The 24,902-nt window shown below is 44.5% G+C and overlaps 1 protein-coding gene across 4 annotated transcripts in view; it reads left to right on the top strand.

Moving 5' to 3' along the window:
• LOC126184279 (calcium uptake protein 3, mitochondrial) overlaps positions 1-24,902 on the top strand; it is a 638,951-nt gene that overhangs the window by 539,742 nt on the left and 74,307 nt on the right. For all 4 annotated transcript variants that reach the window (XM_049926653.1, XM_049926655.1, XM_049926654.1 and 1 more), the window contains exon 3: positions 2,220-2,330. In XM_049926653.1, coding sequence (XP_049782610.1) covers positions 2,220-2,330 — 111 coding nt within the window. The remainder of the gene's footprint in view (positions 1-2,219; positions 2,331-24,902) is intronic.

The raw sequence follows: 24,902 nt of genomic DNA on the forward strand, positions 1-24,902 counted from the left end.
TTCCCCATAATAGTCGAAATATGGTTCAGGGCATCATTTTCCACCGAGACCTGCTCTTACAATCTGATGATGACATACACACCAACTTGGAGTGATGGGATTTACACTTAGTCAGTCATGTACATAAGGAGCCAAATGCCAATAGGATCATTTGCCATGACATGAAACCGTATGCCCTTCCCCCACCTCAGAGTCATCCAAAACCTCTAAGGAGAGGAAAGACAAGAAAAAGTCCTCCAAAAAGGAGGATATTCAGGTTTCTCTCACGCCACCAGGTCCCACCTGTTTGACTCCTGTGGCCAAGGCAGAGATTCTGGCGGCCCACCAGACCCCAGTTCACACCACACAACAGAACTCCGAACCTGTGTGTATTGATGCCATAACCCCCTTAACCAGTGGCAGCAGGTAACCCTAGGGCACAACCTTCTTCCTTGGTCCCTTTATGACTTCAAATTACAACATTATTCTCCAGTGGAATTGTAGCGATTTTTTTCCACCACTTGGCTGAGCTAATACATCTTTTAAGAACTTCCTCTGCCTTCTGCATTGCCCTTGAGGAAACTTTGTTTCCAGCAACGCAGACCCTGGCCCTGCCTTGATACTGGGGATATTATAAGAATCGTGCTACCTATGACTGGGTGTTCAAATGGTTCAAATGGCTCTGAGCACTATGGGACTTAACTTCTGAGGTCATCAGTCCCATAGAACTTAGAACTACTTAAACCTAACTAACCTAAGGACACCACATACATCCATGCCAGAGGTAGGATTCGAACCTGCGACCGTAGCAGTCGCGCGGTTCCACACTGTAGCGCCTAAAACCGCTCGGCCACTCCGTGACTGGGTGTCAGATGGAGTTTGCGCATATGTTCTGGCCACTGTATAGAACGAACTTCTACCTCTTAATATACTTTTGGAACCTTTGGAGGCTATGGCTGCTTGGATAAGGGCATTTCGGCATATTACCATCTGTAATGTGTACCTCCCTTCCGATGGTGAAGTGCCTTAGAACATACTGCTTGCATTGGTTTCTCACCTCCCCACACCTTTACTAATCTTGAGTGATTTCAACGCCCAAAACCCTTTTTGCGTAGAACCATGATTACTGGCCATGGAAAACACCTCGAAAACTTACTGGCACAACTTGACCTCTACCTCTTGAATATTGTGGTAAGTGGTGGGGGATACATGTCCCTTAATGACTTGGCTTTCATGGTCTTGGTCTGTTGCCTAGATAGGGTACTTTGCCTTCCTTTTTCCCTATGTCTCCCTTTATTCTTTTTTGTCCCATATCTCTCCTTCGTTGACCTTTGGTTTTCTTTCCCTGGGTTTTGTGCGGTAGGTCGTCTATGATATCCAGTCACGTAGACCTGTCTGTTCCAGGAAAATGGAACTGATGACCTAGTAGGTTGGTCCCTTTAATCATCCAACAAAGCAACCAACCAATAAAATAATTTTAAGATTGACAGGTTGCAGTGACTGTTGCCAACGTGCAGCCAGCCGCAGTTTCCATAGGACACGTGAAGTTTGGAGGTTCTAGCGCCTGGCTGTACACTTTCAGGCTGTACTAATGCGATATCTTCCAAACGGTTACATTATTTGTACCACTGCGAACTGAGTGAGAGTACACAACCAAACCTCTTCAACAACGACCCAGAAAGTTTACTGTTCTCACATCATTATTTCCACCGCCAGCCAGCTTAGGAGATTCCCAGTTTCTCGAAAGCGTCATTAAAGTCCACCAAAGGTACTGTGGTGTGGATGTTTCGTGTCAAGCGCCTGTTCCATTAATTCTTGCTGACCATAACATGTAGTCACTCGAACAAGTCGTAGTCAATGAAGCATCCAGAAAGTCAGATGAAAACATCAGCAAGTAAGGTACAACGAAGGCCTATAATGAGAACTATAACCAATAGTTGTATAAACGAGGTAGCGTACGACGACCAAAGCACTTCACTCAGGCCCATAACTAATAAACAACCGCTTAAAAATAAATGTTCTTTAACAAAAGTTGACTCTTCGTGTGTCACCAGCATGCATCTAAGTTTGCAGATGACCTACTATAACTTCACAGTTTCTGGAAAAGGGACTTAACTGCTGAGCTTGTCTAGTTAGTTTTGCACTGAGTAAACCAAAGGATAAAAATATAATTAGAATTGACATCTGTAATCATTGTGACTGTTGGCTGTTTTCTGACTTCCCTCTTATTCGCGTTACAGCACGACTTAAACGAAGAATCCTGACTGATAAAGACCTGGAGAACATTCGAGATAAGACTCCTGCCCTTCGCCAAGGTTCTTCTCAGATGTTTCGGACATTGCGTGACAAAGGTAAGAATTCACTGATTATAGCTTATTCACTTTATTTACGTTTTCACTTGCTGCTTACTACGGGTTGCAGAAATTACAGAATTTCTTGGAAATAGCTGCGTAAAATAAAAGCATTCAGCAAACATCTCGCCTAAAATATTCTCTAGTGTATTTATTTGCGAGTCGAGACAATCGAGGAATGTGTCTTTAAACTTCCAATTTGTTCACCTATCTAGATATTTAAACCGACGCAAAGTTTCTATGTGATCTATATAGGCAGTGCATTATATGTTGTTGTTTTAAATATGTTTTTGAACACATTTTATAAAAATCTTTGGTAAAGTAATCGCAGAGATACTGTTTTTTTCGAACTGATGTATTCAGTGATGTATTACGAGCCGACATTGTCTAAATTGAAGACAGCATTTAAAATAAAACTGCTTATCAATACGAGTTAACCTGTTTATCCACTGTAGGGAACCGACTCTCCAATGTACAGGAGACTAGCTAGCAATGGATTAAACCTAACTGCTTGCAATGGAATGTGATTTTAATCGCATAATGGGAACCAGCTGCAAACAACGTGCGGCATAAAAATATGATTAGAATTGACGTGTGTAATTATTGTGACTGTTGGGTAATTTTTTCCTTAATTTTTGCATGTTTCACTCCACCAACGCGATGGTCCTCAGACCTTTGGAAATTCAATATGCTACACAAGCACGCAGTAAGATAAATTCACTGGTGCACCTTACAATGTGATAACTTACATTACGTTGTCACGGGCCACGTGGTAAAAATATGAGGCCGTGTATATCGCCACCGTCATATATATAATGGAGTAAGTTGATTGTGTACGGTTATCTTAAACTCTTCGGTCAGCTACATTCTAAGATTAAACAGCAAGACGTATTATCTCTTCTTGAGCGAGCTACTCAACCGAATAGTAGCGGCTTCGCTCAAGAATACCATCATAACGACCGAGAGAGCGGTGTGCTGAACCCACGCTCATCCTATACGCATCCTCCCCTGAGGATGACACGGCGGTCGGATGGTCCCGGTAGGCCACTCGTGGCCTGAAAGACGGAGTGAGTGAGCGAGTCAAAGCCCTGTCGACATGCGCGTTGGTTTAAACTATTCCATGAAGCCTAATATGTTGCAGTTGTTGTGGCCTTCAGTCCAGAGACTGGTTTGATGCAGCTCTCCATGCTACTCTATCCTGTGCAATCTTCTTCATCTCAAAGTACCTATTGCAACCTACTTCCTTCTGAATCTACTTAGTGTATTATCTCTTGGTCTCCCTCTACGATTTTTACCCTCCACTCTGCCCTCCAATACTAAACTGGTGTCCCTTGATGCCTCAGAACATGTCCTGCCAACCTATCCCTTCTTCTAGTCGAGTTGTGCCACAAATTCCTCTTCTCCCCAATTCTATTCGGTACCTCCTCATTAGTTACGTGATCTACCCATCTAATCTTCAGCATTCTTCTGTAGCACCACATTTCAAAAGCTTCTATTCTCTTCTTGTCTAAACTATTTATCGTCCATGTTTCACTTCCATAAAAGGCTACACTCCACATAAATACTTTCAGAAAAGACTTCCTGACACTTAAATCTATACTCGATGTTAACAAATTCAGTTATTTTGCTCCCCAAATAGCAAACCTCATCTATTACTTTAAGTATCTCATTTCCTAATCTAATTCCCTCAGCATCACCTGATTTAATTCGACTACATTCCATTATCCCCGTTTTGCTTTTATTGATGTTCATGTTATATCCTCCTTTCAAGAAACTGTCCATTCCGTTCAACTGCTCTTCCAGGTCCTTTGCTGTCTCTGACAGAATTACAAAGTTTTTATTTCTTCTCCATGAATTTTAATTCCTACTCCAAATTTTTCTTTTGTTTCCTTTACTGCTTCTTCAACATACAGATTGAATAACGTCGGGGATAGACTACAACCCTGTCTCACTCCCTTCCCAACATCTGCTTCCCTTTCGTGCCCCCTCGACTCTGATAACTGCCATCTGGTTTCTGTATTAATTCTAAACAGCCTTTCGCTCCCTGTATTTGACCCCTGCCACCTCCAGAATTTGAGAGTATTCCAGTCAAGATTGTCAAAAGCTTTCTCTAAGTCTACAAATGCCAGAAATGTAGGTTTCCCTTTTCTTAATCTATCTTCTAAGATAAGTCGTTGGGTCAGTATTGCCTCACGTGTTGCAACATTCCTACGGAATCCCAACTGATTTTCTCCTAGGTCGGCTTTTGCCAGTTTTTTCCATTCGTCTGTAAAGAATTCGTGTTAGTATTTTGCAGCCGTGACTTATTAATCTGATAGTTCGGTAATTTTCACATCTGTCAACACCTGCTTTCTTTGGGATTGGAATTATTGTATTCTTCTTGAACTCTGAGGGTATTTCGCCTGTCTCATACATCTTGCTCACCAGATGCTAAAGTTTTGTCAGGGCTGGCTCTCCCAAGGCTATCAGAAGTTCTAATGGAATATTGTTTACACCGGGGGCCTTGTTTCGTCTTAGGTCTTTCAGAGCTCTGTCAAATTCTTCACACAGTATTACATCTCCCATTTCATCTTCATCTACATCATCTTCCATTTCCATAATATAGCCCTCGAGTACATCGCCCCTATAAAGACCCTCTATATACTCCTTCCGCCTTTCTGTTTTCCCATCTTTGCATAGTACTGGTTTGCCATCTAAGCTCTTGGTATTCATACAAGTGGTTCTCTTTTCTCCAAAGGTCTCTTTAATTTTCCTGTAGGCAGTATCTATTTTTACCCCTAGTGATATATGCCTCTACGTCCTTACATTTATCCTCTAGCCATCCCTGCTTAGCCATTTTGCACTTTCTGTCGATCTCATTTCTGAGACGTTTGTATTCCTTTTTGCCTACTTCATTTACTGCATTTTTATATTTTCTCCTTTCATCAGTTAAATTCAGTATCTCTTCTGATACGCAAGGATTTCTACTAGCCCTCGTCGTTTTACCTACTTGATCCTCTGCTGCCTTCACTATTTCATCTCTCAAAGCTACCCATTCTTCTTCTACTGTGTTTCATTCCCCCGTTCTTGTCAATCGTTCCCTAATGCTATGTCTGAAATTCTCTAAAACCTCAGGTTCCTTCAGTTTATCCAGGTCCCATCTCCTTAAATTCCTACTTTTTTGCAGTTTATTCAGTTTTAGTCTACAGTTCATAACCAATAAATTGTTGTCAGAGTCCACATCTGCCCCTGGAAATGTCTTACAATGTAAAACCTGGTTCCTAAATCTCTGTCTTACCATTATTTAATTTATCTGTAATCTTCCAGTGTCTCCAGGCCTCTTCCACGTATGCAACCTTCTTTCATGATTCTTAAACCAAGTGTCAGCTATGATTAAGTTATGCTCTGTGCAAAATTCTACTGGGCGAAGCCTAATATAAAATAACGTGTTACAAAAACTCTGGTATCATTAAACTGTGCCAAAATGTCAGCCGCTTTCTCGAGCGTCCTCACACACAAGTCTAAAAAAACATACGTGGTTATTCATAGTAAAATTACAAATCAGAATTATAATGGGCAATTTTACCGGCGTTAATACACATATGTCATGTTTTAACAGGTTATTAAAGCTATTGCAGCTAATCTATAGTAACGTGGATGAAACGTAGAATTCAGACATACAGGGTTATTACAAATGATTGAAGCGATTTCACAGCTCTACAATAACTTTATTATTTGAGATATTTTCACAATGCTTTGCACACACATACAAAAACTCAAAAAGTTTTTTTAGGCATTCACAAATGTTCGATATGTGCCCCTTTAGTGATTCGGCAGACATCAAGCCGATAATCAAGTTCCTCCCACACTCGGCGCAGCATGTCCCCATCAATGAGTTCGAAAGCATCGTTGATGCGAGCTCGCAGTTCTGGCACGTTTCTTGGTAGAGGAGGTTTAAACACTGAATCTTTCACATAACCCCACAGAAAGAAATCGCATGGGGTTAAGTCGGGAGAGCGTGGAGGCCGTGACATGAATTGCTGATCATGGTCCCCACCACGACCGATCCATCGGTTTTCCAATCTCCTGTTTAAGAAATGCCGAACATCATGATGGAAGTGCGGTGGAGCACCATCCTGTTGAAAGATGAAGTCGGCGCTGTCGGTCTCCAGTTGTGGCATGAGCCAATTTTCCAGCATGTCCAGATACACGTGTCCTGTAACGTTTTTTTCGCAGAAGAAAAAGGACCGTAAACTTTAAACCGTGAGATTGCACAAAACACGTTAACTTTTGGTGAATTACGAATTTGCTGCACGAATGCGTGAGGATTCTCTACCGCCCAGATTCGCACATTGTGTCTGTTCACTTCACCCTAAGAAAAAATGTTGCTTCATCACTGAAAACAAGTTTCGCACTGAACGCATCCTCTTCCATGAGCTGTTGCAACCGCGGCGAAAATTCAAAGCGTTTGACTTTGTCACCGGGTGTCAGGGCATGTAGCAATTGTAAACGGTAAGGCTTCTGCTTTAGCCTTTTCCGTAAGATTTTCCTAACCGTCGGCTGTGGTACCTACGCGTGAAACTTGCCCGCACGCGTTCAACCGTTTCTTCGCTCACTGCAGGCCGACCCGCTGATTTCCCCTTACAGAGGCATCCAGAAGCTTTAAACTGCGCATACCATCGCCGAATGGAGTTAGCAGTTGGTGGATCTTTGTTGAACTTCGTCCTGAAGTGTCGTTGCACTGTTATGACTGACTGATGAGAGTGCATTTCAAGCACGACATACGCTTTCTCGGCTCTGTCGCCATTTTGTCTCACTGCGCTCTCGAGCGTTCTGGCGGCAGAAATCTGAAGTGCGGCTTCAGCCGAATAAAACTTTGAGTTTTTCTACGTATCTGTAGTGTGTCGTGGCCATATATCAATGAATGGAGCTACAGTGAATTTATGAAATCGTTCCAATCATTTGTAATAGCCCTGTAGTGACACTATTCTTCTTACGCTTACAGCTATTAAAGCGCAATATATGGAGGAAAGGTACATATTCATTTTTGACGTAGATATTTGGTAAATATACGTATATGGAGGTAACAAATTTCAAGTTGCATGGAACTTTCGTATTATTTCTTTCAGGTTGTATACAGTGGATATGCGACGCTTGTTACTCTGCCTGCCCCATGTATGTTCTTGATACTTGCAGTCCAGTAGCAAATAGATAAAGCGTTCCATGTGTTGCATGTCATGCACGTTTACACGCGACAGTATTTCGCGGTCATAATCATTGTCCCTTAACTGAGCCATAATGGAAGCTAACGGTGCCAGTATGTGTAACCGCCATCACATTGTAAACATAATGAATCACATCCGAAAGTAATTCAAGAGAATGGCGGTTTCGACCTTGTCGGTGCTACCATGACTCTTTTGTGCTTGCCACATTAACGGCAGTTAAAATGGCAATTACAGTTTTTTTTACTGTGTCAAAATAGTGGTTAATCTTAGGTACGTGTTATCACGCCCGTAAAAGCGGCGTTTCATTACCACTTGTGTGATATTATCGCTGCCAATATGAATGGTCAATTGCCGTCTTGCTTAAATGCGAAAGTTTCAGGTATCGTAATTTTAAATATCTTAAGTTTTTTTTTCCATTTTAACGTACTGTAATCTTCCTACGACTAATGCCGCGATGTCCGACTTCTGCAATCATATACATTTAGTTGCAGGTGCTTTTAAATAATTTTAATGTGCTTTTAGAAATAACACGTGCGGAAGTCAACGTTTGAAGAAACGGCAATTTTAATTCCGTTTTATGTTAATTTAAAAGGTGTTTCTAACCAGTTATGAATCTTAGAATGTGTTCATCCCTGTAAAAGCAGCGACTCTTCGCCGTCTTTATGACGTCAGCAGAGCCATCATGAATTATCTTACTAATTCCCATTGGTGTAAATACGAAAGTTCCATTCAATCTGAAATTTGTTACCTTCATGAGTACACACAAATTTCAGTGATTAACATTACGTGAAACAGACTAATGTAAGCCATTGAAAATGTAAAAAGCTGGGGCAATAATAACCGGTGTAACCTCCAGAATGTTGATTGCATGCTTGCAAACGTGCATGCATAGTGTTGTGCAGGTACTGCATGTCAGTATGGGCGATGGAATTACACGTCTGTTGCACTTGGTCGGTCAGTACAGGGACGGCTAATGGTTGTGAATGACGCTGGAGTTATCGTCCGATAATGTTACTTATGTGCTAGATTGGAAACAGATCTCGTGAACGAGCAGGCCAAGGCAACATGTCGACACTCTGTAGAGCATGTTGGGTTACGACAGCGGAAAGTGGGCGAGCGTTATCCTGTTGGAAAACATCCCACGGAATGCTGTTTATGAGTGGCAGCACAAGAAGTCGAATCACCGGTTTGACGTACAAATAAGCTGTCAGGGTGCGTGGCATAACCACGAGGGTGCTTTTGCTGTCACACGAAATTGCATCCCAGACCGTAACTCCAGTTGTAGGTCCAGTGTGTCTAACATGCAGACAGGTTGAGATTTTCACTCTGCAGCGGAGTGTGCGCTGATATGAAACTTCCTGGCAGATTAAAACTGTGTGCCCGACCGAGACTCAAACTCGGGACCTTTGCCTTTCGCGGGCAAGTGCTCTACCATCTGAGCTACCGAAGCACGACTCACGCCCGGTCCTCACAGCTTTACTTCTGCCAGTATCTCGTCTCCTACGTTCCAAACTTTACAGAAGCTCTCCTGCGAACGCACGTACCCCGTGGTAAAGGCCAGGCCCAGGGAGGGGTGATTGCCTGAGCTGTTATCTTCCGAACGTGCCGATTGGTCCCTCCGTCCGTTTCATGGGAGGTGTGACCTGAGGTGTGAACAACCACGTAAGGCGGGAGTGCGCCATCGGAGACGCTGGCAGTCATGGGGGATTCATCCGCAATGGATTTCTCTTCTTCTTCTTCTTCTTCTTCTTCTTCTTCTTCTTCCCTGTCTTCTGCCCAAAAAATAAAGCTAGATGAAACTCTCGTTCCGAAAATTCTACCACCAGCACCGAAGTTTCTTGTTGTCACAAGATCTCATGGTCACAAGATCTCATGGTCACGATTTCTCAACAGTCAACCCTTTCGTCATTCAGAAGGGTGTAGATGCTATTGCAGGACCAGAGAAATCTTGTACCCGGTTGCCAACGGTACCTTGCTGATGGAGACAGAGAGCGCGTTCCAGGCCCAAAAATTACTTCGAGCCCCTCTCTTACACACATTTCCTGTACGGGTGGAGGCCCACCACACCTTGAATTCGTCGCGTGCGTGGTGTATACCAGGTCACTCGACAGACTAACTGATGAGGAGATTCTGTCTTTCCTCTCTGATCAGGGAGTGGCGGCCGTCCATCGGGTCGTGAAAAGGGTCGACAAGGACCTCATACCGACCCGAACCATATTCCTGGCATTCGACAATGTGGAACTGCCTTCACGAATTAAAGCGGGTTATGAGATCATTTCTGTTCGGCCGTATGTACCCAGCCCTACAAGGTGTTACCAATGTCAGCGGTTTAACTATACATGGCAGTCTTGTTCAAGTGCGGCTAAATGCGTTACCTGTGGCAGGGTCACCCATGAGGGTGATTGTCCACCTCCCTCCCCTCGTTGCATTAACTGTATGGGCGACCATGCTGCCTCCTCTCGTGACTGACCCGTCTACAAAGATGAGAAAAGTATACAGGAAATTCGAGTGAAAGAGAAGGTGTCGACCTCGGCTGCTCGCAAGTTATTCAATAGCAGAAAGCCCACTGTGCTTCCGGCGGGTAAATACAGTACCGTTCTCGCCTCTCCTCGGCCTACCAAGGAGGTAGCTACACAGACATGCGATCTAACATTTAGCGATTCGGTCGTCAGATCGGCCAGTGCTAAGATCGCCCTCTTACTCCCACCAACCCTAAGGCTCAAACATGATCATCTGCTACTGCTAAGACGAGGACCTCTAAATCAGATGCTCGGACCTTCAAAAAAGAACCGACACGCGACGATTTCTTGCGTACACAAAACGTAATTCTTCAAAGAAGGCTCATATCAAAAAGAGTTCTCCATCTCCGCCGAGGCGCGATTCTTCTCCTGCGCCACCCATCGGTTGCCGTTCCCGGCCATCTTCAGTTTCGCCAGGCCGCACCGCTGGTAGCCGATCATCTGGCCTTTCACGGGCGGAGGAAGCTGCCCCTCCTGACCAGCTCAAGAAGGTGGCAGACGCAACTGTTGAGTTGATGGACCATGATTCACCACCTATCGATCGCAGCAGCAGTGCTCCCTCGAAGCCAGGCCCTCAGCGGCCATCGAGGTGACCCTTTCATGTTTCTTCTTTTTCTTTTCGTTTTCCTAATGGCACTTCTTCAATGGAATAATTGCGGCATTCGGTCCAACCGAGAGGAAGTTTCCAAGAAACGAAGTTACGCCCCTGCGATCGTATTGACCTGGCACACTAGACCTCCGTGCGGTTTGACCTACCCCCTGTGGCAGGTATTCCGGCTCATGGAGGGGTCATGTTGCTGGTTCGGGATGATGTCTACTGCGATCCAATCACATTGCACACAGATCTGCAGGCAGTTGCCGTCCGAATTACTCTCCCCACATTCACATTTTCCATTTGTACTGTTTACACTCCATCATCGTCTGCCTTTACTAGGGCAGACATGATTCAACTGATTGATCAGCTTCCTACACCATTCTTGTTGATTGGAGACTTTAATGCCCACCATCCCCTTTGGGGCTCTCCAGCATCCTGCCCGAGAGGCTCCCTCTTGGCAGACCTTTTCAACCACCTCAATCTAGTCTGCTTAAATACCGGTGCACCTACCTTCCTTTCGGACGCAACGCATACCTATTCCCACTTGGACCTCTCAATATCCACTATCTAACTTGCACGTCGGTTCGAGTGGTATGCTCTGTCTGACACATACTCGAGCGACCATTTCCCCTGCGTAATCCATCTCCTGCATCACACCCCTTCCCCACGTTCCACTAGCTGGAACATCTCCAAAGCAGACTGTCGGCTTTTCACCTCCCTGCGACCTTCCATGATCAAAACTTCTCCAGCTACGATAGTCATGTCTCATACCTCACGGACGTTATTCTCACTGATGCTGAATATTCCATTCCTCGTACTTCCTCTTCTCCACGTCGAGTCCCAGTCCCCTGGTGGACTACAGCATGCAGCGACGCTATTCGTGCTCGGCGACGTGCTTTACGCACCTTCCAACGCCACCCTACGATGGCGAACTGTATCAGTTACAACCGACTCCGCGCACAATGTTGTCGTGTTGTCAAAGAAAGCAAAAAGGCTTGCTGTGTGGCTTTCACCAGCTCATTCAACAGTTTTACTCCTCCTTCGGTTGCCTGGGATGGCCTACGCCGGCTATCTGGCACCAAGGTCCACTCCCCGATTTCTGGCCTGACTATAGCGAATGAAGTCCTTGTGGATCCTGAGGATGTCTCAAATGCCTTCGGCCGCTTTTTCGCGGAGGATTCGAGCTCTGCCCATTACCACCCTGCCTTCCTCCCCCGAAAACAAGCAGAGGAGGCACGGCCACCTTCTTTCCAGTCTTTGAATCGTGAAAGTTACAATGCCACCTTCACCGTGCTATTCAGATGCTGAAGAACCTTTCTCCTGCAGGTAAAGGCTTTCTTCTTCGCGCTTATAATCGCATCTGGACTGAAGGTCATGTTCCCACACGCTGGCGTGAAGCAATTGTTGTTCTCATACCCAAACCAGGAAAGGACAAACACCTTCCTTCCAGTTATCGCCCCATCTCCCTTACCAGCTGCGTCTGCAAGGTGATGGAGCGCATGGTAAATTCTCGATTGGTTTGCCTCCTTGAATCTCGACGCCTCCTTACCAAAGTCCAATGTGGCTTTCGTAGGCACAGCTCTGCTGTTGACCACCTAGTTACCTTGTCGACCTTCATTATGAACAACTTTTTGCGTAAGCGCCAGACGGTGACTGTGTTTTTCGATTTGGAGAAGGCTTACGACACCTGTTGGAGGGCGCCTCCCTCTTTTTATTAATGCATTTTTAATGGATCGAATGTTCAGGGTACGTGTGGGTTCTGTTTTGTCAGATGCCTTTCGCCAGGAGAATGGGGTACCCCAGGGCTCCGTTTTGAGCGTGGCCCTTTTTGCCATAGGTATCAATCCAATAATGGATTGCCTTCCAGCTGACGTTTCAGGCTCCCTTTTCGTGGACGACTTTACAATCTACTGCAGCGCTCAGACAACATGTCTCCTGGAGCGCTGTCTTCAACGTTGTCTAGACCGTATATATTCCTAGAGTGTCGCTAACGGTTTCCATTTTTCTGTTGAGAAAACTGTCTGTATGAACTTCTGGCATTACAAACAGTTTCTAGTCCCGTTGCTCTCCCATTCGTGGAGACAACAAAATTTTTAGGTCTTACATTTGACAGGAAACTTTGCTGGTCTTCACATGTGTCTTACTTGGCTGCTCGTTGTACCCGTTCCCTAAATGTCCTCCGTGTTCTCAGCGGTACGTCATGGGGAGCAGGTCGGATGGTCCTACTTCGCTTATGTCGGGTCATTGTCCGATCAGAGTTGGATTATGGGAGCTTTGTCTACTCTTCTGCCCGGCCGTCCATGTTACGCCGTCTAAACTCTATCCACCATCGGGGGTTACGTCTGGCTACTGGAGCTTTCTACACCAGCCTCGTTGAGAGTATGTATGCCGAAGCTGCCGAATTACCGCTCCGCTAAACTACCGGCGCGATATGTTGTTTTGTCGGTACGCCTGCCGGCTGATGTCAATGCCCGCCCACCCATGATATTTCTCCTTTGACGATTCCCTCGACCGCCAATACGGGCTGTATGTCTCTGTCCTGTTACCTCCTGGAGTTCACTTTCGTCGCCTGCTTCATCAACTTGATTTTACCCTCCCTACGACTTTTCGAGTGGGTGAAAGCCCGAAGCCACCTTGGCTCCAGGCTCAGGTTTGCGTTCACCTTGAACTCAGCTCGCTCCCAAAGGAGAGGACCGCGGATTCGATATACCGCTCGAGGTTTGTCGAACTTCGTTCGAGGCTCGCTAATAACGTCTTTATTTACACAGATAGCTCAAAGACTACTGCTAGCGTCGGATGTGCCTTTGTCGTTGGGGATGATACCTTTCAATACCGGCTCCTTGACCAGTGTTCAAGCTTTACAGCTGAGCTTTTTGCTCTCTATCAGGCTGTTCAGTATATCCGCCGCCATCGTCATTCTGCCTATGCCATTTGCTCTGATTCTTTGAGCGCCATTCAGAGTCTCTGTGACCCATATTCGGACCACCCTCTCGTGCAACGAATTCAACGATCCCTTCAGTCGCTAGCTGATACCGGCGCTCGTGTCCTTCTTTTGTGGATTCCTGGCCACGTTGGTGTGCCTGGGAACGAAGTTGCTGATGCTGCGGCTAAGGCTGCTGTCCTCCTGCCTCGGACAGCTTCCTTTTGTGTCCCATCAACTGATGTTAGTGGGGTTCTTTGTCGGCGCGTTTCATCATTGTGGCATGAGGCTTGGTCCTCTCTCCATGAAAATAAGCTTAGGGCCATCAAACCGATCCCGACGGCTTGGACGATCTCCTCACGCCCTTCCCGGCGAGAGTAGGTCATTTTGGCCAGGTTGCGGATTGGGCATTGCCGATTTAGCCACCGCTACCTGTTGTCCGCTGACCCCGCCCCGCAGTGCCCCTGTGGACATCCATTGACGGTGCGCCATGTTTTATTGTCCTGCCCCCGTTTTATTCACTCTCGTGTTGTCCTGTGTCTGCCGTCTATCTTACAAGAACTTTTAGCTGATGATGCTCGAGCAGCTGCTCGTGTCCTTAGTTTTATTACATTTACGGACTTGTCCAAAAAGATCTAACTCTTTTAATTTGTTTCTCTGCGTCTTTGTAAATACTTTCTGGTGTTGCCCCCTTGCGTTTTTTCTACGCTGTTAGTGCACTAACATTTGTAACTGGTCGCTAATGACCTTAGTAATTAGGCGCCATAAACAAAAAAAACATTCGTGGTAGTGCGATTTTTTTCCGTCAGTGTAGTTTTTTATTTATTTTATTTTACACGTCTAGTTCCGTAGGACCAAAATGAGGAGCAGATCTCCAAAGTCAAGGAACGTGTCAGTACATGATAGTACAACATAAAACTAATAACAGATAAAATAGACCGCATCTCGTGGTCATGCGGTAGCGTTCTCGCTTCCCACGCCCAGGTTCCCGGGTTCGATTCCCGGCGGGGTCAGGGATTTTCTCTGCCTCGTGATGGCTGGGTGTTGTGTGCTGTCCTTAGGTTAGTTAGGTTTAAGTAGTTCTAAGTTCTAGGGGACTGATGACCATAGATGTTAAGTCCCATAGTGCTCAGAGCCATTTGAACCATTTTGAACAGATAAAATAAAATGTTTACGAAGCCAAAAAAGACAAGCTATAAGTTTATATAAACGCAGTCAGAAATATAACACAGGAATCAGCTTAATTTTCAAGAATCTCCTCGACAGAATACAATGCGAGACCCATGAGGAAACTCTTTAGTTTCGATTTGAAAGCGTGAGACTTACCGCTAAGATTTTTGAATTCTTGTGGTAGCTTATTGAAAATGGATGCAGCAGTATACTGCACACCTTCCTGCACAACAGTCAAGGAAGTGCGATCCAAATCCAGATTGGATTTCTGCCTGGTATTACATGAGTCAGCCAACGGCCTTGCGCAGTGGTAAGACGGGTTCCCTTCAGATCACCGAATTTAAGCGCTGTCGGGTTGGGCTAGCACTTGGATGGGCGCCGGCCGCTGTGACCGAGCGGTTCTAGGCGCTTCAGTCCGGCACCGCTCTGCTGCTACGGTCGCGGGTTCGAATCCTGCCTCGGACATGGATGTGTGTGATGTCCTTAGGTTAGTTAGATTTAAGTAGTTGTAAGTCTAGGGGACTGATGACCTCAGATGTTAAGTCCCATAGCGCTTAGAGCCATTTGAACCATGTTAAGTCCCATAGCGCTTAGAGCCATTTGAACCATTTGAACTTGGATGGGTGACCGGTCTTCCGAGCGCTGTTGCCAAGCCGGGTGCACTCAGCCCTTGTGAGTCAAACTGAGGAGCTACTTGACTGAGAAGTAGCGGCTCCAGTCACGAAAACTGACAACTTGCTGTGAGAGCGGTGTGCTGACCACATGCCCCTCCGTATACGCATCCACTGACGCCCCTGGGCTGAGAGGATGACACGGCAGCCGGTCGGTACCGTTCGGCCTTCCAAGGCCTGTTCGGACGGAGTTTTAGTTTTTAGTTTAATAAATGAGTGAAAGCTGCTAATTCTTGGAAATAAGCTGATGTTGCTAACAAGAAACGACAGTAAAGAATACACATATTGAGAGGCCAATGTCAGAGTACCCAGACTAATGAACAGGGGTCGGCAAGAGATTCCTGAATTTACACCACTTATTTCCCGAACCGCCCGCTTCTGAGCCAAAAATATCCTTTGAGAATGGGAAGAGTTACCCCAAAATATAGTACCATACGTCACAAGCGAATGAAAATAAGCAAAGTACCTGTAGACTACATTTCGTGTCGAACTATCACTTACTTCAAATACCGTTCGAATAGTAAAAATGACAGCATTAAGTCTTTGAACAAGATCCTGAACATGAGCTTTCCACAACAGTTTACTATCTATCTGAACACTTCGAAATTTGAACTGTTCAGTTTCACTAATAATATGCTCATTCTGTGACATTAAAACATGGGGTTTTGTTGAATTGTGTGTTAGAAACTATAAAAACTGAGTCTTACTGTGATTTAGCGTTAGTTTATTTTCTACAAGCCATGAACCTATGTCCGCAACTGCACTATTTGAAACAGTGCCAATTTCGCACACAACATCCTTTACTACCAAGCTAGTGTAATCAGCAAACAGAAATATTGTAGAATTACCTGTAAGACTAGGGGGCATATCATTTATATAAATAAAAAACAGTAGTGGCCCCAGCACCAATTTCTGGGCCACCCTCCATTTGGCGGTGCCCCATTCAGACCCCACATCACAGCCATTCTCAACACTCTAAATAATGACCTTTTTGCTGTCGTTAAAGTAAGAGATGAACCAATTGTGTTCCAAAATGGTCCAACTTCTGGAGCAATATTTTGTGATCAACACAATCAGAACCCTTAGTTAAATCAAAAAAGATGCATAGAGTTGGAAACAATTTGTTTAATCCATCCAGTACCTCACAGAGAAAAGAGAATACAGCATTTTCAGTTAAACCACTTCTAAAACCGAACTGTAGATTTAATTGTAAATTATGTGAAATAAAATGATCAATTATCCTAACATACACAGCCTTTTCAATAACTTTTGTAAACACTGATGGCGTAGAAATAGGTCTACAATTATCTACATTATCCCTTTATCCCCTTTTTTATAAAGCAGCTTTACTACTGAGTACGTAATCGTTCAGGAAACTGCCCTTTCTTAAAGGACAAATTACAAATATGGCTAAGTACAGGGCTAACATGTGCAGCACAGTACTTTAATATTCTGCTAGGCACTCCATCCATGAGAATCCTTAATCTTCAGTAATTTAATTATTGACTCAATCTTCCCCTTGTCACTATCACAATCTGGAAAAGGCATTTGCCAAGAGAATTATATGGTTCCCTGTAGAAACTAAATTTTTAGTTAATTCACCAGCAATGCTCAGAAAATGATTGCCAAATACTGTACATATATCTGATTTATTAGTAACAGAAATGTTTTTACGGCAAACTGACTTTATATCGTCGACCATGTGCTGCTGACCAGACACTTCCTTCACGAATGACCATATGGTTTTAATTTTATCCTATGAATTAGTTATTCTATTTGCGTCACTCTTTGCCTTTCTAATAACATTTTAAGCACCTTTCAATACTGTTTGTAATGGGCTACTGTAGCTTGATTGTGACTACTTCTAACATTTTGATATAATTCCCACTTTGCTCTACATGATATCCTTGTCCCACTAGTCAGCTACCCAGGTTGCCTTTTAATGCTAGTGCCCTGTTTAGAACGTTGTAATGGAAAGCAACTTTCACAGAGCGTGAGAAATGTGTTAAGGAAAGCAATTTTTTTTTCATCTATGTTATAGGCACTATAAACATCCTGCCATTCTTGTTCCTTAACGAGGTTTAAAAAACTCTCTATTGCCGTTGGAATAGCTTTTGTATATAATTTGTAATTATATATAAAATTTGTTTCAGTACAAAAGCATTTTAGTATTAAAATTTGTGTATCATGGTCTAAAAGGCCATTCACCGTTTTACTAACATAATGCCCATCTAGTAATGAAGAATGAATGGAAATATTGTCAATGGCTGTGCTATTGTTCCCTTGCACCCTGGTTGGAAAAAAACACAGTCTGCATCGGATCATGTGAATTTAGGAGATCTTCCAACATCCTCTTTCTTGCCCAATCACATATAAAATTAATATTGAAATCATCACACATAATTAATTTTTGGTACTTCCTATAAAGTGAACTAAGAACCCTCTCTAGCTTGAGCATAAATGCGCTGAAGTCAGAGTTACAGGACCTATAAACAACAACAATTAGAAGTTTAGTTTCACTAAATTCAACTGCCCCTGCACAACATTCGGATATCTGTTCAGTGCAGCGTCGTGATACATCTATGGACTCTAGTGGAATACTGTCATTTACGTACGTGGCCAGTCCCCCACTCCGCAAAGAACTCCTTGAAAAAATAGCTCACTAATCTGTATGCTGGTAAAGGAAGCCTCTGAATCGTCAAATTATTTAAGTGGTGCTCCGATAAATCAATAATGTCAGAGTCAACATCTATAAGCAGTTCACCAACTTTAACTCTTATTACTTCTTATATTTGCATGAAATATGCTAATTCCTTCATTATTTGGACACCTGACATCCTCTGAAGGTGATTCCTTTGTTAGAGGGACTTCCTTTAAGCAGGGATACCTATCAGGTGACTGCAGTCTAAAAAAAGGTGGAGCTCTAACATCAACTGCTACAGGAATTTTTCCATGAGTGATCCTGCTAGCTGATAGCTTTGCCAGCCTCCCCTTTCCACACCTGGTGAAACCCAATCTGTTGATAGACTCAACTGGCACCACTGCAATGTGAGCAATGCCCTCCACCATCAGTGCCTTCTCCAGCCCCATGTTACCACGCCTACCAGGAGCATTTAGACGAGGCCAATCATGACGCTAAAACAGTTGCATGAAGTGCACATTAGTGCCACCATTTTGAGTAGCTATCCTTACCAGGTCACCACCTACATCATAGTCCCTGCCACTATCAAGGCTATTCCCACCTCCACCCACTGTCCGCCGCTCGTGGTCTCGCGGTAGCGTTCTCGCTTCCCGAGCACGGGGTCCCGGGTTCGATTCCCGGCGGGGTCAGGGATTTTCACCTGCCTCGAGATGACTGGGTGTTTGTGTTGTCCTCATCATTTCATCATCATCCAGGAAAGTGGCGAAATTGGACTGAGCAAAGATTGGGTAATTGTACGGGCGCTGATAACCACGCAGTTGAGCGCCCCACAAACCAAACATCATCATCATCACCTCCACCCACAATCACTACCTGATCCTCTTTCATAAAATTCCTACATAACTCTCCTATGTTAACAATCAGTTGAGCTAACCCTGTACAAGGCTTCACAATGCTGGTGATCTGGTACTTCCTGCCCAACACTTCCTGCAACTACTGGCCCACACCTCTGCCATGCGAACTACCTGGCAGCGGAACCTTATTTTTTCTGCTAGAATTTGCAACTGGCTTAGGCTCCCTAACTGTTGAGGACTGCTGCATTTTCCTACACCTATTGCTACAAGAGGCTCCTCTCCACCCAACTCTGACAGTTGGTCAACTCTGACAGTTGGTCAACTCTGACAGTTGGTCAACTCTGACAGTTGGTCAACTCTGACAGTTGGTCAACTCTGACAGTTGGTCAACTCTGACAGTTGGTCAACTCTGACAGTTGGTCAACTCTGACAGTTGGTCAACTCTGACAGTTGGAGACGTAGAGGAATAAGGTCACTGTTTCCGAATGATACGTGTAATCTGTGCTAATATATTTTAGTTTCAATGGTATTAATAACCTGGTATATACTTTACGCCCATAAAAGTGACCATTCTAGTTCTGATTTGTAATTGTGCTATGTCTATTCAAAATTATTTTAATAATGAGAAGCCGGCTGGAGTGGCCGAGTGGTTCTAGGTGCTACAGTCTGGAACCGCGCTGCTGCTACGGTCGCAGGTTCGAATCCTGCCTCGGGCATGGATGTGTGTGATGTCCTTAGGTTAGTTAGGTTTAAGTAGTTCTAAGTTCTAGGGGACTGATGACCTCAGAAGTTAAGTCCCATACATTTTTTTTAATAATCAGATACGTTTTTCTTGGATTTGTATGTGTGAATGCCCAAAAAAGTAGCTGATAGTTTGCTATAGTTTAGAGATATAAGTGTTCTTTGTATTAAATTGTTTTACGTTAGGCTTCACGAGATAGTTTAAACCAAAGTGCATATCGATAGGACTTTGACTTGCTCAGCAAGAATTGATAGATCTTGCTGTTTAATCTTAGAATCCCTGACCAGAGAGCTTACGTTAACCATACACAACCATCTTAATCCATTTTATGTATGACAGCAGCAATATACACAGCCCGATATTTGTAACATGTGACCCTGGGTTACATAATGTAAGTTATAACATTTTAAGTTGAATCTGTGAATTTATCTTATTTTATGCTTGTGTTATACACTGTGTTTCCAGAGGTATGAAGGTGCTCGCGTTGGTCGAGTGAAATGTAAAAATAAAGGGAAAAAGTTACATGCAATTTTAATTAACTATGGGACAGCATACATGTAGGAGTGTAGCAAATACAGTCGACCGGGAACATAAACAGGTATAATAGTTATACTGCAGAAGAACAGATGATTCCATTCTTCATGTCTGACGAATTTCAGTACTCCAAATTATAATGTTTTCCCGAGCACTGAAGGTTCACATAGTGCACTAACAACCACCGCTAGACGTAATATTCACCTAGAATACAGTGCAGTCTTCTGACGTAAAATGTGACGTTTTATAAATGTGCCTTGAAGTTTTGGGGTAACAAGTATTATCTTCACATGACAATGTCAACAACAAGACAGCTGAGGAGCCTTATTTTTCGTCTGGGCTCAGTAGTAAAATTCTTAGGGTCTTCTTACTTGGTATTTCTGTATTTTCTTAATGAGGCATTTTACCATTTTTGCCTCTGTTCACTTTATTTTCACTGCAACTTTCCACTCATCTTGCTATAACTTCTCAGTGCAGTACCGCCGAGAGTATTTGGAAAGGAGTCTGGAAGTATATTGGAGGAGGAACGTTTTTAAGCGGAAAGACAGTGGCTGCTGTATTGTCCCGTAAGTGGACCCCTATGAGATATTTAGCGGTAATGTTAGGTCTGGTGGTGCAATCAATCAGTCAATCAATCAATTAATCAATCACTATCATATGCGTAACGATTGTCATGTAATGGGAAGAGTAAGGAAGTCATCAATTGACCGACCTTTTACAAATCCAATAGTGCTCTCATAGACAGTTGTACCAACATGAAACTTTTCTCGTACAGACGGTATTATCGGAGCTGAAAGTCACGTTTTATTCCAGAAAAAATATCTACGACCAACCAGCGATCTAACAGCGAAATTTCCGATTTATTGTGGCACTTACCCACTGATCGACAAAGCCATTCAGGTAATAATGTATCATATGACAGTTCCCCATCCACCTCCGTAGCTGAGTGGTCAGTACGGCTGGCTGCCATGCGGGGATCCCGGTTCGATTCCCGAACCCGCCAGGTTACCCGCGACAGCTTTCGGGATGGGAAGCTATGCCATCCCCGGATCTAATCCATCCGGCGGATTAACGACAAGATGTCGGTGTTCCGACCGGTATGGATGTAGTTTTTAGGCGGTTTCCCTCATGCCACTAGGTGAATATCAGGCTGGTTCCCATGTTCCGCTTCAGATACGCGCTAAACAAACATTTAGTACATTTTTCTCAGGTTTGCACACAGAATTTACTATATACGCAGACAGACAGAGTAATTGCTTTTGTCCTGAAGGGGGGGGGGGGGGGGGGGGGGGTAAATAGGAGACTAATGACTTTCGCTGTTTGGTATCCTTAAAGATTTACTCAGCATCCGCGTCGATCCCCAGCACTGTCTGGGAGTTCCCCTTGGTGGGAGGAGTGGTACTGGTTGCACTCAGTCTACTGGGGCCAACTGAGGAGCTAATCGACAGATTAGTAGCGGTTCCAAGTTCAAGCACCCCGACAATGACCTGGAGAGCGGTGTGCTGATCACGTGCCCCTCCACACCGCGTTCAGTGAAGCCATTGGTGGAGGAAGACACGGTGCTCTGTAGGGCCCGATTGGCTCCTCTAAGGGCAGAACGCGAAACTTCGACAGTTACCCAGAAATTCTTCAAGGTAGGATAGGTATAAGCGGTGCGATTTTACCATATCCGTAGATGACGTGATACTGTTCACATATTCTTTGAAAAAGAGAAAGGTCATACACAGATAAGAGTGAATTTCGGAAGTGTAAACATTTCATGGAAACTCAGTCTTTTACACAGATTTTTTTACTGTGTCCTTTTACTGCCAGGAAACACTATGTAGAGTGGGAAGTACAAGAGGATGTCTTGAGGCGAAACATAGGAAATGGAATGTGAACAAACAGTGTTTCTAACACGGTCTAATGCAGTGGTTCACTTCCTTTCTGAGACCATTACCCATGAGTACAATCAGATATTAGCTAATAAACGCCTCCGCCCCACACCATACAACCTGTGTTTGTACGTGTTTTATTAAACCAAGAACAAATGAGAGGATCGATACCGCAAACTTGTAACAAACTGGCCACTAAAATTGCTACACCACGAAGATGACGTGCTACAGACACGAAATTTAACCGACAGGAAGAAGATGCTGTGATATGCAAATGATTAGCTTTTCAGAACATTCACACAATGTTGGCGCCGGTGGCGACACCTACAGCGTGCTGACATGAAGAAAGTTTCCAACCGATTTCTCATACACAAACAACAGTTGACCGGCGTTGCCTGGTGATACGTTGTTGTGATGCCTCTTGTAAGGAGGAGAAATGAGTACCATCACGTTTGCGAATTTGATAAAGGTCAGATTGTAGCCTACCGCGATTGCGCTTTATCGTATCGCGACATTGCTGTTCGCGTTGGACGAGATCCAATGACTGTTAGCAGAATATGGAATCGGTGGGTTCAGGAGCGTAATACGGAACACCGTGCTGGATCCCAACGGCCTCGTATCACTAGCAGTCGAGATGACAGGCATCTTATCCACATGGCTGTAACGGATCGTGCAGCCACGTCTCGATCCCTGAGTCAACACATGTGGACGTTTGCAAGACAACAACCATCTGCACGAACAGTTCGACGACGTTCGCAGCAGCATGGACTATCAGCTCAGAGACCATGGCTGCGGTTACCCTTGACGCTGCATCACAGACAGGAGCGCCTGCGATGGTGTACTCAACGACGAACCTGGGTGCACGAATGGCAAAACGTCATTTTTTAGGATGAATCCAGGTTCTGTTTACAGCATCATGATGGTCGCATCCGTGTTTGCCGCCATCGCGGTGAACGCACATTGGAAGCTTGTATTCGTCATCGTCATACTGGCGTATCACCCGGCGTGATGGTATGGGGTGCCATTGATTACACGTCTCGGTCACCTCTTGTTCGCATTGACGGCACTTTGAACAGTGGACGTTACATTTCAGTTGTGTTACGACCCGTGGCTCTACCCTTCATTCGATCCCTGCGAAACCCTACATTTCAGCAGGATAATGCACGACCGCATGTTGCAGGTCGTGTACGGGCCTTTCTGGATACAGAAAATGTTCGACTTATGCCCTGGCCAGCACATTCTCCAGAACGCTTACCAATTGAAAACGTCTGGTCAATGGTGGCCGAGCAACTGGCTCGTCACAATACGCCAGTCACTAATCTTGATGAACTGTGGTATTGTGTTGAAGCTGCATGAGCAGCTGTACCTGTACACAAGCTCTGTTTGACTCAATGCCCAGGCGTATCAAGGGCGTTATTATGGCCAGAGGTGGTTGTTCTGGGTGTATATATACTCGTATGAGGATGAGTCAAATGAAAACTTTAAATATTTTTAAAATATTATTTATTGTGCAGAAGGGGTACAAAGCTGTATCACTTTTCAACATAATCTCCACCACGCTCAATGCAAGTCCTCCAGCGCTTACAGAGTGCATAAATTCCTTTAGAAAAAAATTCTTTTGGTAGTCCGCGCAACCACTCATGCACCGCGTGGCGTACTTCTTCATCAGAACGGAACTTCTGTCCTCCCATTGTGTCTTTGAGTGATCCAAACATATGGAAATCATTTTGGGCAAGGTCTATTGAATATGGTGGATGAGGAAGACACTCAAAATGCAGGTCTGTGATTGTTGCAACTGTTGTACGGGCAGTGTGGGGCCTTGCATTGTCATGTTGCAAAAGGACACCTGCTGAGAGCAATACACGTTGCTTTGATTTGATTGCAGGCCGCAGATGATTTTTTAGGAGATCTGTGTATGATGCACTGGTGACAGTGCTCCCTCTAGGTATGTAATGCTCCAACATGACGCCTTTTTCGTCCCAAAAGAGAGTCAGCATAACCTTCCTTGCTGATGGTTCTGTTCAAAACTTCTTTGGTTTTGGTGATGAGGAATGGCGCCATTCCTTGCTCGCTCTCTTCGCTTCCGGTTGGTGGAAGTGAACCCTGGTTTCGTCCCCAGTAACGATTCTTGCAAGGAAGCCATCACCTTCTCGTTCAAAGCGCCGAAGTAGTTATTCACAAGCATCAACACGTCGTTCTCTCATTTCAGGAGTCAGCTGCCTTGGCACCCATCATGCAGACACTTTGTGAAACTGGAGCACATCATGCACAATGTAGTGTGCTGACCCATGACTAGTCTGTAAACCTGCTGCAATGTCATTCAGTTTCACTCGGTGGTTTTCCTTCACTATGGCTTCTAGTGCTGTAATGTTCTGTGGAGTCACAGCTCGTTGTGCCTGACTGGACGAGGAGCGCTTCCACTTGCGAACTTCCTACTCCATTCGTAGACTTGTTGCTGTAACAAACCTGCATCACCGTACTGAACCTTCATTCGTCGATGAATTTCAATAGGTTTCACACCTTCACTATGCAAAAACCGAATAACAGAACGCTGTTCTTCCCTGGTGCAAGTCGCAAGTGGGACGGCCATCTTTATACTGATACTGCGACGGTATGTGTGCATCTGCACTATGCTGCCACCTACAGGCCATTCTGCACGCTGTTTGTAGCACGCTTACCAAGTTACAGGATAACGGCCTGAAATTTCGATTTGTTATTACAAATTTAAGGTTTTCATTTGACTCACTCTCGTATATATTTCCTTGCCAGTCAGTGCACACCGTAAGTCATCCTCCAAGTCCATTCAGATCCTTTTTCTTGTTTCATTGCTGTCGTAGTCATAAATCTG

Source organism: Schistocerca cancellata, chromosome 4 (genome assembly GCF_023864275.1).
Source record: "Schistocerca cancellata isolate TAMUIC-IGC-003103 chromosome 4, iqSchCanc2.1, whole genome shotgun sequence".
NCBI lineage: Eukaryota > Metazoa > Arthropoda > Insecta > Orthoptera > Acrididae > Schistocerca > Schistocerca cancellata.